Raw genomic sequence first — 15481 nt, forward strand, 5'->3', positions numbered from 1 at the left:
ACTCAAGCCAAGGTTAGCTTTAAGGGTTTTTTTTTTTTTTTTTTTTTGCCCACTATTATATATCTGAAATTCATCCATATTTTACATACAGCAGTAGTTTTGTCTTTTTTCTTACTGAGTAATATTTCTTTGAATGTAAATATACCACGACATCATTTATCCATTCTGCTGTTAATGGATTCGGGTGAACTTCATATCTTGGCTTCTGTGAATAAAATGGCAATGAACAGGCCGGGCGCGGTGGCTCACGCCTGTAATCCCAGCACTTTGGGAGGCCGAGTCGGGTGGATCACAAGGTCAAGAGATCGAGACCATCCTGGTCAACATGGTGAAACCCAGTCTCTACGAAAACTACAAAAAATTAGCTGGGCATGGTGGCGCGTGCCTGTAATCCCAGCTACTCAGGAGGCTGAGGCAGGAGAATTGCCTGAACCCGGGAGGCGGAGGTTGTGGTGAGCCGAGATAGCGCCATTGCACTCCAGCCTGGGTAACAAGAGTGAAACTCCGTCTCAAAAAAAAAAAAAAAAAAAAAATGGCAAGGAACATCCTCAAACATGGTTTTCACTATCATCAGTACATCCCTAGGAAAACTCTAGGCTATTGCCTGGATGAATAGATGTGGCTAATAATTCCTTGAAAAGGGTAATTTTATCTAAGCCCCACAGCTCACTGTCATTGTCATTACTATCATGCAACAGAGAAGGGAACCAGGGCTTGAGCAGGCTGAGTGACTTTCAAGGTATCATCTAGCTGTGAAGTGGAAGTGTCTGAATTAGAACGTGTGGCTGACTGAGGCAGGGCCTGCCCTTTTCACCCACGCTCTGCACTGTCTCCTGTCTGCCTACAGTCCGGTTTTTCTGAGGGTTTTTCGTTCTCTTTTCTTCTTTCTGAGAATGCAGAGCAGACAGTGAAATTTCTATTCTCCAAACTAGCCTGATCTTACATACTCTGGTCTTTATATAAATTATTTTATGGAGGTACAGGTTGAGTATCCCTTATCTGAAACATTGGCAACAAGAAGTGTTTCACCTTCCAGTCTTTTTTCAGATTTTGAATTATTTGCCTTATACTTACCAGTTGAACATCCCTAATTTGAAAATCCGAAATCTGAAATACTCCAAGGAGCGTTGCCTTTGAGCATGACCTTTGAACATCATGTCACTGCTTTAAAAGGTTCACATTTTAGAGCATTTCAGATTTTAATCTTTCACATTAGGGATGCTCAACCAAACATTTAAGACTTGTACACTATACTGTGTATATACTTGTACACTATATTGTATATGTACACTATACTGTGCATGTCCTTTGCAGGGACTTGGATAAAACTGGAAACAATCATTCTCAGCAGACTGACACGAGAACAGAAAACCAAACACTGCATGTTCTCACTCATAAGTGGGTGTTGAACAATGAGAACACATGGACACAGGGAGGGGAGCATCACATACCAAGGCCTGGAGGGTTGGGGGGCTTGAGGAGGAATAGCAGGGGGTGGAGGGATTGGGGAGGGATAGCATTAGGAGAAATACCTAATGTAGATGATGGAGTGATGGATGCAGCAAACCACCACCATGACACGTGTATACCTATGTGACCTGAACGATCTCTACATGCACCCCAGAACTTAAAGTATAATAAGAAAAATAAATAAAAAAGAAAGGAAAGTATTGATTAAATATTTTGCTGCTGTTGTCACAGCTGCACACAGGGAAGTCTCCATTATTTCACCAGCTACAGACTTCCTAGAAGTAAGTGCAGCAGAGTAATTAACCTATTAGCACACCTGTTTCTATTGTTTTTGTAACCACCTGAGGGCTTGAGGGCTTCTTTCTACCCACTGCGAAAAGAAAGACTTCCCTGTTATAGTAGAAAAAGAGGTTGCGGTGAGCCGAGATCGCTCCATTGCACTCCAGCCTGGGTAACAAGAGTGAAACTCCGTCTCCAAAAAAAAAAAAAAAAGAAAGAAAAAGAGTTTAATAGATTGGAACTCTTGGAGGCAGGTTTCCCGTTTTATTCCCCTGCACAACATTTGGCATAGAACTGATAATCAGGGGCAATTTGTTGGGGGCAACAAAATCCAGTTCTCTACTGGGAAGTAAGCATGTGATGATGGCTTTATGGTTATGTGACAATTGTCCAGAGAGTACCCACTTTTGTGGATTTGGTTCAAACTGATGATCAAATGTGGCCATCACTTTGTGACCATCAAAGGTGTTGTGCAGCCCCTTTTTCTTCCATTATCCCCTCAGAGCCTTGTATAGCTTGAAGTAGGGCGATTTCTGAAGATCTTTGTATTTAATAACATAATCCCAGCATATCCTTTCAGTCAGAATTGTAATCTTCAAAAACTGTTCTCAGCATCGCACCCTAGTTTCAACTATGGGAGTGAGTGGGGAGAGAGATAGATTTTCAGGAAAAGTTGCTCCATGTGGTCCCATTCCCAGCTGTGCATGCTCACAAGGCTGAGCTGGGAGCCTGCAGGGAAGGTGACAGCAGCACTCACAGCCCCACTTCACTGGCAGCAAATGAGACTCCCAGGCTCCACCAATTCTCCCAGAAGCCATGGCCTGGGTGATTCTAATGCTCCTGTGTCAATCTTGGAAGACTAGTCACATTCGCCTCTCTCGACTCTCTCAGCATGCCTATTACCTAATGGAGCGGAGCCTTGTGCACACATGAAATGATGCGAGGGCTTGATGGACTCCAGAGGCAAGCTTGTAGGTCATTCGATTTTCTCTGTGACAAACACTCACTTATGCAGCTGGTGTTAAGGCTGTGTCTACTTTGGAAATGCCCAGGTCTTGGCTCCGGGCATTATGCACAGCTGGTGTCCTGTTGAAGTCTCAGCTGCCTGTGTATGCTATGCTGCTAACATCCTAGCCCCAGAACACCCCAAGGTTTCTGAATACCAAATATGGCACTGCCAGGAGGGAGGAAACACACCAAACGTGGCATGAGCTGTGCTGTCTTCAGTACGTTTACCAAGATTTTATAAAAGTGCATACTAGGCCAGGCACGGTGGCTCATGCCTGTAATCCCAGCACTTTGGGAGGCCAAGGTGGGTGGATCACAAGGTCAGGAGTTGAAGACCAGCCTGGCCAAGATAGTGAAACCCTGTCTCTACTAAAAATACAAAAATTAGCCATGCGTGGTGGCAGACACCTATAATTCCAGCTACTTGAGAGGCTGATGCAGAGAATTGTTTGAACCTGGGAGGCAGAGGTTATGGTGAACTGAGACAGCGTCACTGCACTCTCTGGGTGACAGAGAGAGACTCCAACTCAAAAAAAGAAAAAAAAAAGTGCCTATTAGCCCAGTGAGACATGTATAAGCACAGTTACTACAGCCTTGTCTGTATAGGCAAAGTTGCAAATGACCTTAATGATCAATAAGAGAATGGTAAGTAAACTGAGACGCAGGTGTAAGAAGGAACAGTATGCAACAATAAAGAAGACTGAGGTAGACGGAAAGATATTCACGATATATTAAGTTAAAGTAGAAATGTGGGTACAGTGTAGTGCTATTTATCTCAAAATAAAACTTTCACATCAAAGCCACTATTTTCTAAATGCAGATATATGTATGTAAATACATAGGAGTGGGTCTGTAAAGAATGTACCCCAAACTGGTAACTACAGAACTTCTCTAGATAAAAGGGGGACTCAGGAGAGGGTGGTTTAGGGAACTTTAGTGGTATTGCTTGATTTTTTTTTCAATAAGAATGTATATTTATAGGCTGTGTTATTAATACTAAAAAAGCACTAATAAAATATGACAAAGATTCTGTGAGAATGCACGTAGTATCTTTCCATCTTGTGTAATGACAGTCTGATTCACCTCCGTGTGGATCCAAAGCTTTGGAAGGTGATGCTTTAGAAATTTAAACTTCAGAGTATTCAGGCAAGCCCTTATTGTTTAGAATATATATTTATATGTATTTGGAGCCTATAAAAGGCCATTTGTACTTAAAAGTTTTCATATGAGATATGTATCTAAAATTTAGTTATTTTCACCTATCAGAATAACAATTGAGAAGATTAAAATGATCCAAGGAGAACAGGACATGTCAGAATAGACACATATATGATGTTGGCGAGAGTGGAGGTTGCTACCAACTTTTGAAAGGGCGTTTGTCATCTATCAAAATTGCAAATACTAGTCCCTTTGATCTAACGCTTCCACTACCAGGGATTTATCCTACGCAAGTGCACAAAAACATACGTTTAAAAACATTCATCAAAGCGTCATTTATAAGAGGAAAAGTTCAGAATTCTAAATATTCACGAATTTGGCTCAGGTCTCAAAAAATTAGTAGCAGTAGCATGGGTAACGAGGATGGATTTGAGGTAGTATGATTTAGGTTTAGTGACTTTCTGCAGTTGGATAGGGAAGAGGTAAGGATGGCTTGTGTAACCTGGGCAGCGGGGTGGATGGCGAAGGCATTAACTGAGATAGTATATGGCGTTTCTAGGATGAGCTGGCTGTGATATCTAGTCTAGTGCTTGTGTATGGAGAGCATAAATTAGCTGGGGGAGATCCCGGGGATGAAAATGGGGGTGGTTGTCAAGAAGAAGGGAATAAGGAGGAACAAGGATTTAAAAGGAGGTAAAAATGGGCTAGGTGTGGTGGCTCGTGCCTGTATTCCCAGCACTTTGGGAGGCCGAGGTGAGTGGATCACCTGAGGTAAGGGGTTTGACACCAGCCTGGCCAACATGGTGAAACTCCATCTCTACTAAAAATATAAAAATTAGCTGCGCGCAGTTGTGCATGCCTGTAATCCCAACTACTCAGGAGGCTGAGGCAGGAGAATCATGTGAACCTGGGAGGCAGAGGTTGCAGTGAGCCAAGATTGTGCCACTGAACTCCAATCTGGGAGACAGAACGAGACTCTGTCTCAAAAATAATAATAAATAAATAAATAATAAAAGGAAGTAAAATGGTGACCATAAAGAATTCTAAATTAAAAGGGTCGGCCAGACCTGCTTTATGTTACAAACCAGAATCCGGAGACTTCAGAAGTTACGTAATTGATGTGATTAAAGCTACAGAGTTTTAGGTGGTTGAAGCAGGATTTTAACTCAGTCTCATCTTATTGCAAAGCAATATTCATTAAGCCAAAATGCACCCGCTATCATAATGTGTGATTAGCAAGAAGATATCTTATGTGATGAGCCAATATAACAAAACATTTATGAAAAGTTAGAAATGACAAATACCAACATCTGACAACAAGTCCTTGGAATACGTACGCATCTGCAAATGGGAATAATAGTAGTATTATGTGTTTAAAACTGCAGATGTTAGTGTATGCCCAGGAGCCATATAAAAATAATCTTATTTAATCCTCGTCAAATTCTGTGAGGTGGGTAACTTCTAACCCCATTCTACAGATGAAGAAATGGAAACCCAGAGACTGAGTGACCTTCTATACTAATGCCTTAGAATTGGTAAGTGACAGAGCTCACATAAAAACTTATGCCTCAGGATTCTTCAGGATATTTTTCCGTGTGCCACCTTCTCTCCCTTTGGGGTAAGAGTACCTACCTGCCTGCCATAGAGGGTGCTTTCAATTTCACCTCAAAAATTCACAGGACTCAGACATCTGATGATTCTGGTGTGGATGGTCCAGAGATTACATTTTGAGAACCAATGTGTTTTGAGAATAATAAACCATAGCAGCCCTATAAAAATGTAATAATATTTATTTCTGTTTATCGTTATGAGATTTTTCTTGGAAGGAATAAGTCCATTTTAACTTTTTTTTTTTTTTTTTTTTGAGACAGAGTCTCACTCTGTCACCAGGCGCCAGGCTGGAGTGCAGTGGCACAATCTTGGCTCACTGCAACCTCCGCCTCCCGGGTTCAAGCAATCCTCCTGCCTCAGCTCCCTAGTAGCTGGGACCACAGGCATGTGCCACCATGCCCAGCTAATTTTTTTGTATTTTTAGTAGAGACGGGGTTTCACCATGTTGGCCAGGATGGTCTCGATCTCTTGACCTCATGATCTGCCCGCCTCGGCCTCCCAAAGTGCTGGGATTACAGGCATTTTAATTTTTTAAAACCTGAATAAGTAAACATTTGAGTGTATGTGTGTGTGTGTGTGTGTGTAACTACATCCGTGGGTGTAAGTGGATTTAGGTTCCCTATTCAGCCACATCAGGCTTGGCCAGCTGTCCGGATAGTTTCCACACCCATGCAGCTGGGTGGCTTTCTTAGGAACCACGTCAATCACAGATTTGCTTCCTTTTCATTTCCTAGGTGTCAACAATAAACGGCTTGGTGTCTGTGGCTGGATCCTGTTTTCCCTCTCCTTCCTCTTGGTGATCATGACCCTCCCCATCTCTATATGGGTGTGCTTGAAGGTAACACCCTGGGAAATAAACTGGGTTCTCTATATGAACTGACAATCATTAGGACTAAATGTTCTCCTTTAATCTCCTAGATCATTAAGGAGTATGAACGCGCTGTTGTTTTCCGTCTGGGACGCATCCAAGCTGACAAAGCCAAGGGACCAGGTATGAACGACGCCGTGGCTGCCCCTGACAAAGATCAGGAACACCTAATGCTACTGCCACCACCTTCACTATTTTTCCCGATGATGCCTATTGAGAGTCAAAGAAAACTTGCTGGAAGCTGGTCCTCTCGCCCTTCTGCGCAACAGAAGAATGCCCCCTCTTTATGCAAGTCAGTGGGAATGACCACCAGTTTGAGAGTTTGGAAATCTGGCCCTGCCTCCTAATTCTCCCTCTGAGAGAGTCAGTGAATGTGAGCAAAGGGTGGCTCTGGTTACAGTGGCTGAATGTCACTTATTACCAGGGCCACCAGGAGAATGTGGAAAGAATAAAGGGAGAAGGCCGGGTGCGGTGGCTCACGCCTGTAATCCCAGCACTTTGGGAGGCCGAGGCGGGTGGATCACGAGGTCAAGAGATCGAGACCATCCTGGTCAACATGGTGAAACCCCGTCTCTACTAAAAATACAAAAAATCAGCTGGGCATGGTGGCGCGTGCCTGTAATCCCAGCTACTCAGGAGGCTGAGGCAGGAGAATTGCCTGAACCCAGGAGGCAGAGGTTGCGGTGAGCCAAGATCGTGCCATTGCACTCCAGCCTGGGTAACAAGAGCGAAATTCCGTCTCAAAAAAAAAAAAAAAAAAAAAAAAAAAGAATAAAGGGAGAAAGTAAATGGCCAACGTACACCATTAAGTTACTCAAGGAGAGTTTACTGAGAGCTGGTGCTTGATGCTCACTCTTTGAAAAGGGCTAATGGCAAAGCAAAAGGTAATTTTCTCTCCTGGCAAGTAGACTCAGAGAAAGACAGAGCTGGAAGCCACTGTTCGCCTTTTGCCAAATCCTCTGGTTTTGAAAATAAAAAAAACATGAGGCCAACATAAGTTTGATGAGTTATCTAAGATTATCCTTATAGTTAGAAATAAAGATGAGCTTCCAGGCCTTCTAACATCTGGAATAATATAGTGTTTATTTCCATCCTTTCTTTACAACCTTGGAAAAGAAAATGTTCCAAATGGTCATGTTATAAATGAATGTGGGTTTTTTGTTTGTTTTATGCCAGGGGCCGGGGAGTATACCAAAACTATAAGGTATTAAAACTCCCTAGAAGTAAGATATTGATTTAATACTCATAACTTCTCTGGGCATATATCTAGTTGAACCATATGAAATTGCTAAATTTGTTTTGAATCCTAGACATGGCAATTTCATAGGATTAATCCTAATACTCTGGAAATGAGGGGCTATCCAAAACAGTGTCTTAGAAGGCACATGAAAAGCAATCATTGCTAGCTATATTTCTGTGATAACATTTGCTTTCTGCCCCGATTATGGCTTATTTGGATAAATTGTTCTCTCTGCAATTGGAAAGTCTCAGGGGCAGAAACTTTCCTAAGCACCACGATGCTCTATGTGCTTTGCCCTTGGCCATAAGCCATGGATCTGTTAATGAATAAAAAAGTATGGGAAACTTCAAGAGGAGAAGCTTGTGAAGTAGGCTTGGCCTCTTTTTTTTTTTTTTTTTTTTTTTTTGAGACAGAGTTATGCTCTGCCACAGAGGCTGGAGTGCAGTGGCACAATCTCGGCTCACTGCAACCTCTGCCTCCTGGGTTCAAGTGATTCTCCCACCTCAGCCTCCTGAGTAGCTGGTATTACAGGCACTCACCACCATGCCTGGCTAATTTTTGTATTTTCGTAGAGATGGTGTTTCACCATGTTGGCCAGGCTGGTCTTGAACTCCTGACCTCAGGTGATCTGCCCACCTCAGCCTGCCAAAGTGCTGAGATTACAGGCGTGAGCAGTCATTTCAAGTATAATCTTACTTGTCTAATTTTATAAAGGACCTAAGAAAAAGAAGGCCACAACTACTTATAGATGTTCTCATGAGTTTGGCAAAGCAAGAGTCATCCAACTGAGGTATCACAGCACAAGGCTAACTTCTTCCTGGCCGTGTTCCACCTGGTGGGGCTAAGATTACAAGTTACAATAAAATTGGATCTGAGAGAAGCAGAACAGCCAGAACTTTGAAACCTCTAGAGAAAAATATATCACTTTTAAATGAATTTTCCCCAAAGATTTTACTATTGCATGTCTCAGGATAACAACTCTCGTCATACGTGTCTCTTGGGTTAGTGAGTTACCTCAGAATGTCACAAGGACAAGAGGGAAACAAGCCAAATTGCTCATGGAAAACCTCTCCACTTTTATAAATTGTAAATTATTCTTGAATAATAGCTGCCACTTCATGAGCCTTCAGTACATACCTCGCGCTGTGTTTAGTACATTATTTCATTACCATGTTGAAGCATGCTTAAGCTTCACTACCAGCTGATATGTATTAGGTAACTGAACCATTAGGTGAATTTTTTCTGGTCACAAGGCTACTAGGTTTTAGGGCTGGAACTTAACTCTCTCTAGTTCTCAGGTCCATGATCCTAACCACTGTGACCTGGCACCAAAAATGGAAGTAAGGTTTAGAGGCCAAAAGAAAGAAAGCACCCTAGCGGCGCATTTTGCTGATACTGCCACCCCTCTATGTGATGTTCGGCCTTAAAACTGGTTTCTGCCATGAAAACAAAAACAAGAATGCAAAGCCTTCTTGATGAATGGAAATAGATTAGTGCCCCCAGCTTGCTGACATGCCTTGTGGTTCTAATCTTTGTAACTCTCAGAGTAAAGAAACAACATTCGCCAGGGTAATGTCAAGAGTTCCAAGGGTCCTCAAATGAGCCTTCTTACGACCATCCTGCCCTGACTCAGCCCCAACTTAATGCCTTACAAATAAGAAAGGAGTAGATGTGTTTACAATTGGGAAAATGGCACTGTACATGACTTAGATCATGGCTGCGGAGAAGCTATTAATTCTGGAATACATTGATTTAGGGAATGTGAGATCCTGGGAAGATTTTAGTTCAATTATCCTTCATTACTTTTTAAATTGACTGAGAATGTTGGCAGTCACTGATATTCAAAGCCAAGAGTCTATTACTTGAATCTATTATGTAAGTATCTTTATTATAAGGATATTACTTTCCAAAATATTTTATTTTTTTGGTGGAGTATTTTAGAGCAAATATAAAATATCATATCATGTCATTTTACTTGTAAACACTTTAGTCTGTATATCTAGCTGATAAGGACTTTATTAACATTAACACCATGCTGCTGTGGTCTGAGTATTTGTGTCCCTCCAAAATTGATAAGTTGAACCTAATCACCAATGTAATGATATTAGGTAGTGGGGCCCCTGGGAGGTAATTAGAGCATAAGGGAGTTGTCCTCACGAGTGGAATTAGTGCCCTTGTAAAGGAGGTCCCAGAGAGCTGCCTTGTCCCTCCCAGGACACCACATGACCATCTACAAACCTGGAAATAAGCCCTTATAAGACACTGCATCTATGAGCACCTTGATCTTGGACTTCCCAGGCTCCAGAACTGTATGAAATATACTTGTTGTTTACATGCCACCCAGTTTATGGTATTTTGTTACAGCAGCCTGAACAGACTTAAGACACATGCCGTTATCACAACCAGTACAATGAACAAGAACACCTTAATATCTGTTTTTGGTTTTTGTTTTTTGTTTATTTTGAGATGGAGTTTTGTTGTTGTCACCCAGGCTGAAGTGCAGTGGTGCAGTCTCAGCTCATCGCAACCTCCGCCTTCTGGGTTCAAGCGATTCTCCTGCCTCAGCCTCCCAAGTAACTGGGATTATAGGTGTGCAACCATGACCAGCTAATTTTTTTTTTTTGTATGTTTAATAGAGGTGGGGTTTCACCGTGTTGGCAGGTTGGTCTTGAACTCCTCACCTCAGGTGGTCCACCCGCAGTGGCTTCCCAAAATGCTGGGATTACAGTTTTGAGCCACCACGCCCTGCCTTAACATCTTTTTATATGCATTCTGTGTTCATTTTTCTCACTTGTCCCAAAGGTGCTTTCACCATTGGTCAGAATATTATTTTTAATTCATGTCAAATTAAACACTTGGATAGAAGTTGATCGTTTAAAAAAATGAAAATGAAAAAATAAATGTCAGGGATCTTTAGCTTCTTACCAAAAGACTACTTCCCAGGCAATTACTTCTTTATAGTCACTGACTTAGAGGAAGAAATCAATTTCCTCACAGTGACATGTGTTCATATTGAAGACCACCTGAGAAACATATATAGCCCCATGTAAACGATGCACCATATTGCTATGAGACTACTTGCAGTTATTGTCTACAGAGCAACATTTTAAACTGATTTTTTTTTTCTCATAGGTTTGATCCTGGTTCTGCCATGCATAGATGTGTTTGTCAAAGTTGACCTCCGAACAGTTACTTGCAACATTCCTCCACAAGAGGTAGTGCTGATTAGAGATATGTCACTTGAAACTAAACTTGTGTTTTCCCTATTGCATGGGCAATTACAATTTTATAGTACACTTTTAAACGACAGGAGGGAGGATGAGCTGAGTACCCCCAGAGACCTGCTTGAATTGTGCTTGGTGGCTCCTGAAACTACTAAGAATTTGTTTTGCCAAATGAGAATGAAGCCAAGAGCAAGGGGTGAATGGTTAGAAGACTTGGAATGGCTTGGTGTGAGAAAGCCTGACAGCAGAGATCTAGTCAGCAGGGAAGCTGGGATGGAGAATGACAGAGCCGAGACTTGGAAGAGATAGTCACTGTATGAAGGAGCTGAACCAATTCTGACAGAGGGCAGATGAAGGGCGGTGGCTGGTTTTGATACCACCCTCTCTATCACCTTCTCAGAAGAGTGTTTAGTAATATCTACATGAGTCACATTTGCGTTTGACTTTAAATCGTTTCTGTGTTTGGATGCAATAGAGGGAGCAGGAGGATAGAGGAGAGGCTGCACAGGGCCCACTTGTGTTTGTATTTTACATAAGTTTTTTTTTTTTTTGCCTTTTTTTTTTTTTTTTTGTTGGAGATGGAGTTTTATCCTTGTTGCCCAGACTGGAGGGCAGCAGTGCCATCTTGGCTCACTGCAACCTCTACCTCTTGGGTTCAAGCAATTCTCCTGCGTCAGCCTCCCAGGTTGCTGGGATTATAGGTGCCTGCCACCACGCCCAGCTAATTTTTATATTTTTAGTGGAGGCAGGGTTTCATTATGTTGGCCAAACTGGCCTCGAACTCCTGACCTCAGGTGATCTGCCCACTTTGACCTCTCAAAGTGCAGGGATTACAGGAGTGAGCCACCATGCCCAGCCCACGTGAGTCTTTTAATTCCTGAAGTACTGCAAGTAAATGATCGAAATAGTAACTCAGCAATAGGGAAGAGGAAGAGTTACTAATTATCATGTCACCTATTCATAACCAAAGTGATTCAGGTTGGAGGAAAAGAAATGGAGGACCTAGGATATGGGAGGCCAATGATGATAAGAAGACAGAAAATCAACAATTATATGTATATGTTAATTTTCTTCTCTCTGGTTCAAGAAACTCAACCAGGACCCAAAGATGATGTCTTCCTGTCACTCAGGAACTGCAGAATACTTGCTTTGAATTCAGCCCCAGGCCGGGCTTGGTGGCTCATGCCTGTAATCCCAGCACTTTGGGAGGCTGTGGTGGGAAGATCACTTGAGTTCAGGAGTTCAAGACCAGCCTGGCCAACATAGTGAACCCTCATCTCTACTAAAAATACAAAAATCAACCAGGTATAGTGGCAGGCACCTGTAGTCTCAGCCACTCAGGAGGCTGAGGCAGGTGGATGTTGCAGTGAGCAGATATTGAGCCATTGCAATCCAGCCTGGGTGACAGAGCAAGACTCTGTCTCAAAAAAAAAAAAAAAAAAAAAAAAAAAAAGAATTCAGCCCTCGTCAGGAAAGGCTGGGATGCTTAGTGACCTACAGCAGGGACTTTTCTGGCTCTGCTATGGACAGTTTTAGGTTCTTTTCCCATAGTATACCCAGAGATCGCTCATTTGCTCCAAAACCCTGTCACATTATTCAGAATAATGCTGAGCCTCTCCATAGAGCGAAATTGATTTTTCTTTACATGGTCTCTGGTGCCATCTATGTTTTCTAAGAAGCACTGCTTCATCAAGTCTGATAAAAACTGGAAACCAGAAAGAGTGCAGGTATCAGGGAAACAAGTGTTCTACCTCTGCTCAGAAGACTGAAGATAATAGAATGGCAGAAGGGCTGTACTGTTACATTTCACACGGAAGAGCCTGTTTTCAGCATGCCGAGTCAAGTGTTTATGCCTGTAGGATGTCAATCTTCTTGAAGAAGAAGTCACAGGGGTAGGTATGACGACAGCTTTAGAGGAATTCTGTATCGTCTAGGAAGATATTCTCTCCAAGCCAGGACAGGTTTTAGGTGATTGTAGCATGAGTTGTCGTTACTGCTCTCCTTTTGTGGAGGACGGCTCTTGGGCCGGCTGTCACTTTGTCGGTAGCGGTGAAAGTCATAAATAAGTAACGTTGCCCTGTTCTTGCTCTCCAGATCCTCACCAGAGACTCCGTGACTACTCAGGTGGATGGAGTTGTCTATTACAGAATCTACAGTGCTGTCTCGGCAGTGGCCAATGTCAATGATGTCCATCAAGCCACATTTCTGCTGGCTCAAACCACTCTGAGAAACGTCTTGGGGACACAGACCTTGTCCCAGATCTTGGCTGGACGAGAAGAGATTGCCCATAGCATCCAGGTAAAAACATGGAGAACTAAGAGACTGTATCTTTAACTCATTGATTTTAATTATTAGTGATCATTAAATATCAGCAGTTCAAAACAGCCCCCGCCACACGCATGCTTATACCCACTCACACACAGACAGCTGCTCTAGAGGTGAGCTTCAGTCGTGATTTCACTTACTTGCTACCACAAGAAATGTATTTAAATATCTGAGTGCAAGAAGGCAGTTTATCCATTTTATTTGGAATTTGAAATTATGAATTAACATTGTACAACTATAATCTTTTCTGAAGAAGTTAGAGATCAGATTTATTTTTAGTTTAAATGACTCCAGAAATGTAGCCATTTCTCTGGTTGCCTATATATTTAAATAAAGTGTGAAAGTTAAATTCATTTGAAACAGCATAGACCTGTCATCCCTAGAAATTCTTACGCCATGCCACCAATATCGCTAATAACATTAATAGTAATGATAATTATAATATCAAATGAAATGTAACAGCTATCGATCTCATCTCTTATACACACTAGTTTCCGGACAAGAATGCTTCTGTATTTTCTTAGATCAATTGCATTTGGATTCTGAGTTTTGTTTCTGTAAGTTAATTATATAAGGAAATTCAGCTTTAGTTCTTGGCCTCTCCTCTAGTCCCTAAGATAGAGGAAAGGTCCCAAGCTTTTATGCGGCAGTATGAGTTCTGCATGATAATTCTCCATAATGTTTGTATGTGCCTCATGAATTTAACAACTCAAAGGTATCCCATCTACAGCCAGGTCACTGACTTCTTGTGAGGTCTCATTACCTCTCAGTGTCCTGCAGGGATCACAGAAAGGCAAGGGAGGGATCACTTGCTATTTGGTAGCAGAGATCTCTGCCCCCACCCTTTCAGGGGTGCTATCCTCCTGATCCTCTCATTTCTCAAGACATTCATCTTCTCCAGGATGACCAGCAAAATATCTTCAATGGTTTTAAAGCTTTTACAAAAGACAAGAGTATCTTTGACTTTAAGCTGCTTCTGCTTTGAAAAATATGCCTTGCTTCTTCTTTAAAGCTGGCCATAGGGCAGAAGTTAAACAGAGCGAGGTAAATAGTCTCTTGAAAAGGACCCAATCATAATACGCATTGAGTCATTGCTAGGTACTGAGAGATATCTTGTATGTATTGCCTCCAAATCTAATAACAGTCCTGAAAGAAAACATTTTATAGGTAAGAAAACTGAGAACCAGATAAGTTGAGGAACTGTCCCAGTGATTCACAAATGCACATGGCAGAGCCAATGCAAAATCCAGGTCTGTCGGAGAAACCCATGCGTTGCTGCCTGCTTGAAACCAGTGACAAGGAAATCTGGGATATTTACTCAAATCCAGAGGGATCTCATATACTTCCTTGGGAATGATTTTGGGGTAGATCCTGCTGATAGACACCCACTAAAAGATCTGCCAGGTTAAATTCCTGAATTCTTAATGATATTCACTTTACATTCCAGAAAATGATCAATAGGAATATAAACTCTTATTCTCTTCCGAAATTGTCTCACTCCAAATGCTGTAAATGCAAAAGAAAGAAAGAAAAATTTATCTTGCAAGTATGAAACATTTTAGAAATGTACATCATATCACCTGTCCTCTTTGGAAACAGACTTTACTTGATGATGCCACTGAGCTGTGGGGGATCCGGGTGGCCCGAGTGGAAATCAAAGATGTTCGGATTCCTGTGCAGTTGCAGAGATCCATGGCCGCTGAGGCTGAGGCCACCCGGGAGGCCAGAGCCAAGGTAAGGGCTGTGCAGTCACACATGGAGAGAGAGCTGCCTCGTGTTGGGGTCAACAAGGATAGGACTTGAACAGAAGATTGGGTCTCTCAATTATTTCCATAAGAAAGGGGTTTCTTTTCACAGTCTTACTGAGCTATTTCCCTGAATTAAAAGGTAACAAGCAGCTTACTGTACCTTAAGGAAGTTTGGTAGCAGGTCCTGGGTTAAGAAGCTGCTCAGTAACATACTGAGCAACTTAGCCAAGCAGGTCCCAATTCTAACCACGTATCAGTGTTCCCTGGGAAGAATTTAACAAAACAAAACAAAATACCAGTTTCCAAGCCTTACTTCAAACCCAGGCTTGAAGCAGTCTCGAGTGGACTAAGAAATCTATATTTTCATAAAGCTGGTGACTTAGATGTAGCCAACATGGAGCCTGTTTTTTGCACATTATTGTTCGAGTATATTTAAATGTTGCTGGAATAAAAGGGGGCAATTGAATACAATCCAGGTAGGAATTACAACACGTGAGCGCACGCAGGTAGAAATTACAACACGTGAGCGCACCCAGGTAGGAATTACAAC

The 15481-nt window shown here is 42.1% G+C and overlaps 1 protein-coding gene across 1 annotated transcript; it reads left to right on the plus strand.

Annotated features, from left to right (window-relative positions):
- The first annotated feature begins 4547 nt into the window (after positions 1 to 4547).
- Positions 4548 to 14986, plus strand: LOC116546812 (stomatin-like protein 3). The gene is made up of 6 exons (XM_032272964.1): positions 4548 to 4608; positions 6219 to 6364; positions 6445 to 6517; positions 10767 to 10849; positions 12953 to 13156; positions 14783 to 14986. The coding sequence occupies exons 1-6, from the start codon at positions 4548 to 4550 to the stop codon at positions 14984 to 14986; spliced, it is 771 nt and encodes a 256-aa protein (XP_032128855.1).
- Positions 14987 to 15481: the final 495 nt, after the last annotated feature.

Source organism: Sapajus apella, unplaced genomic scaffold, assembly GCF_009761245.1.
Source record: "Sapajus apella isolate SASKATOON/1434 unplaced genomic scaffold, GSC_monkey_1.0 scaffold1436, whole genome shotgun sequence".
In the NCBI taxonomy this organism is placed as follows: Eukaryota; Metazoa; Chordata; class Mammalia; order Primates; family Cebidae; genus Sapajus; species Sapajus apella.

Bases quoted from the DNA above. Each gene is read 5' to 3' on its own strand.
- LOC116546812 (XM_032272964.1), top strand. From the start codon at position 4,548: ATGAAAATGGGGGTGGTTGTCAAGAAGAAGGGAATAAGGAGGAACAAG. The intron at 6,518-10,766 runs GTATGAACGACG...TTTTTCTCATAG, and splicing joins TGACAAAGCCAAGGGACCAG to GTTTGATCCTGGTTCTGCCA. The intron at 13,157-14,782 runs GTAAAAACATGG...CTTTGGAAACAG, and splicing joins AGATTGCCCATAGCATCCAG to ACTTTACTTGATGATGCCAC.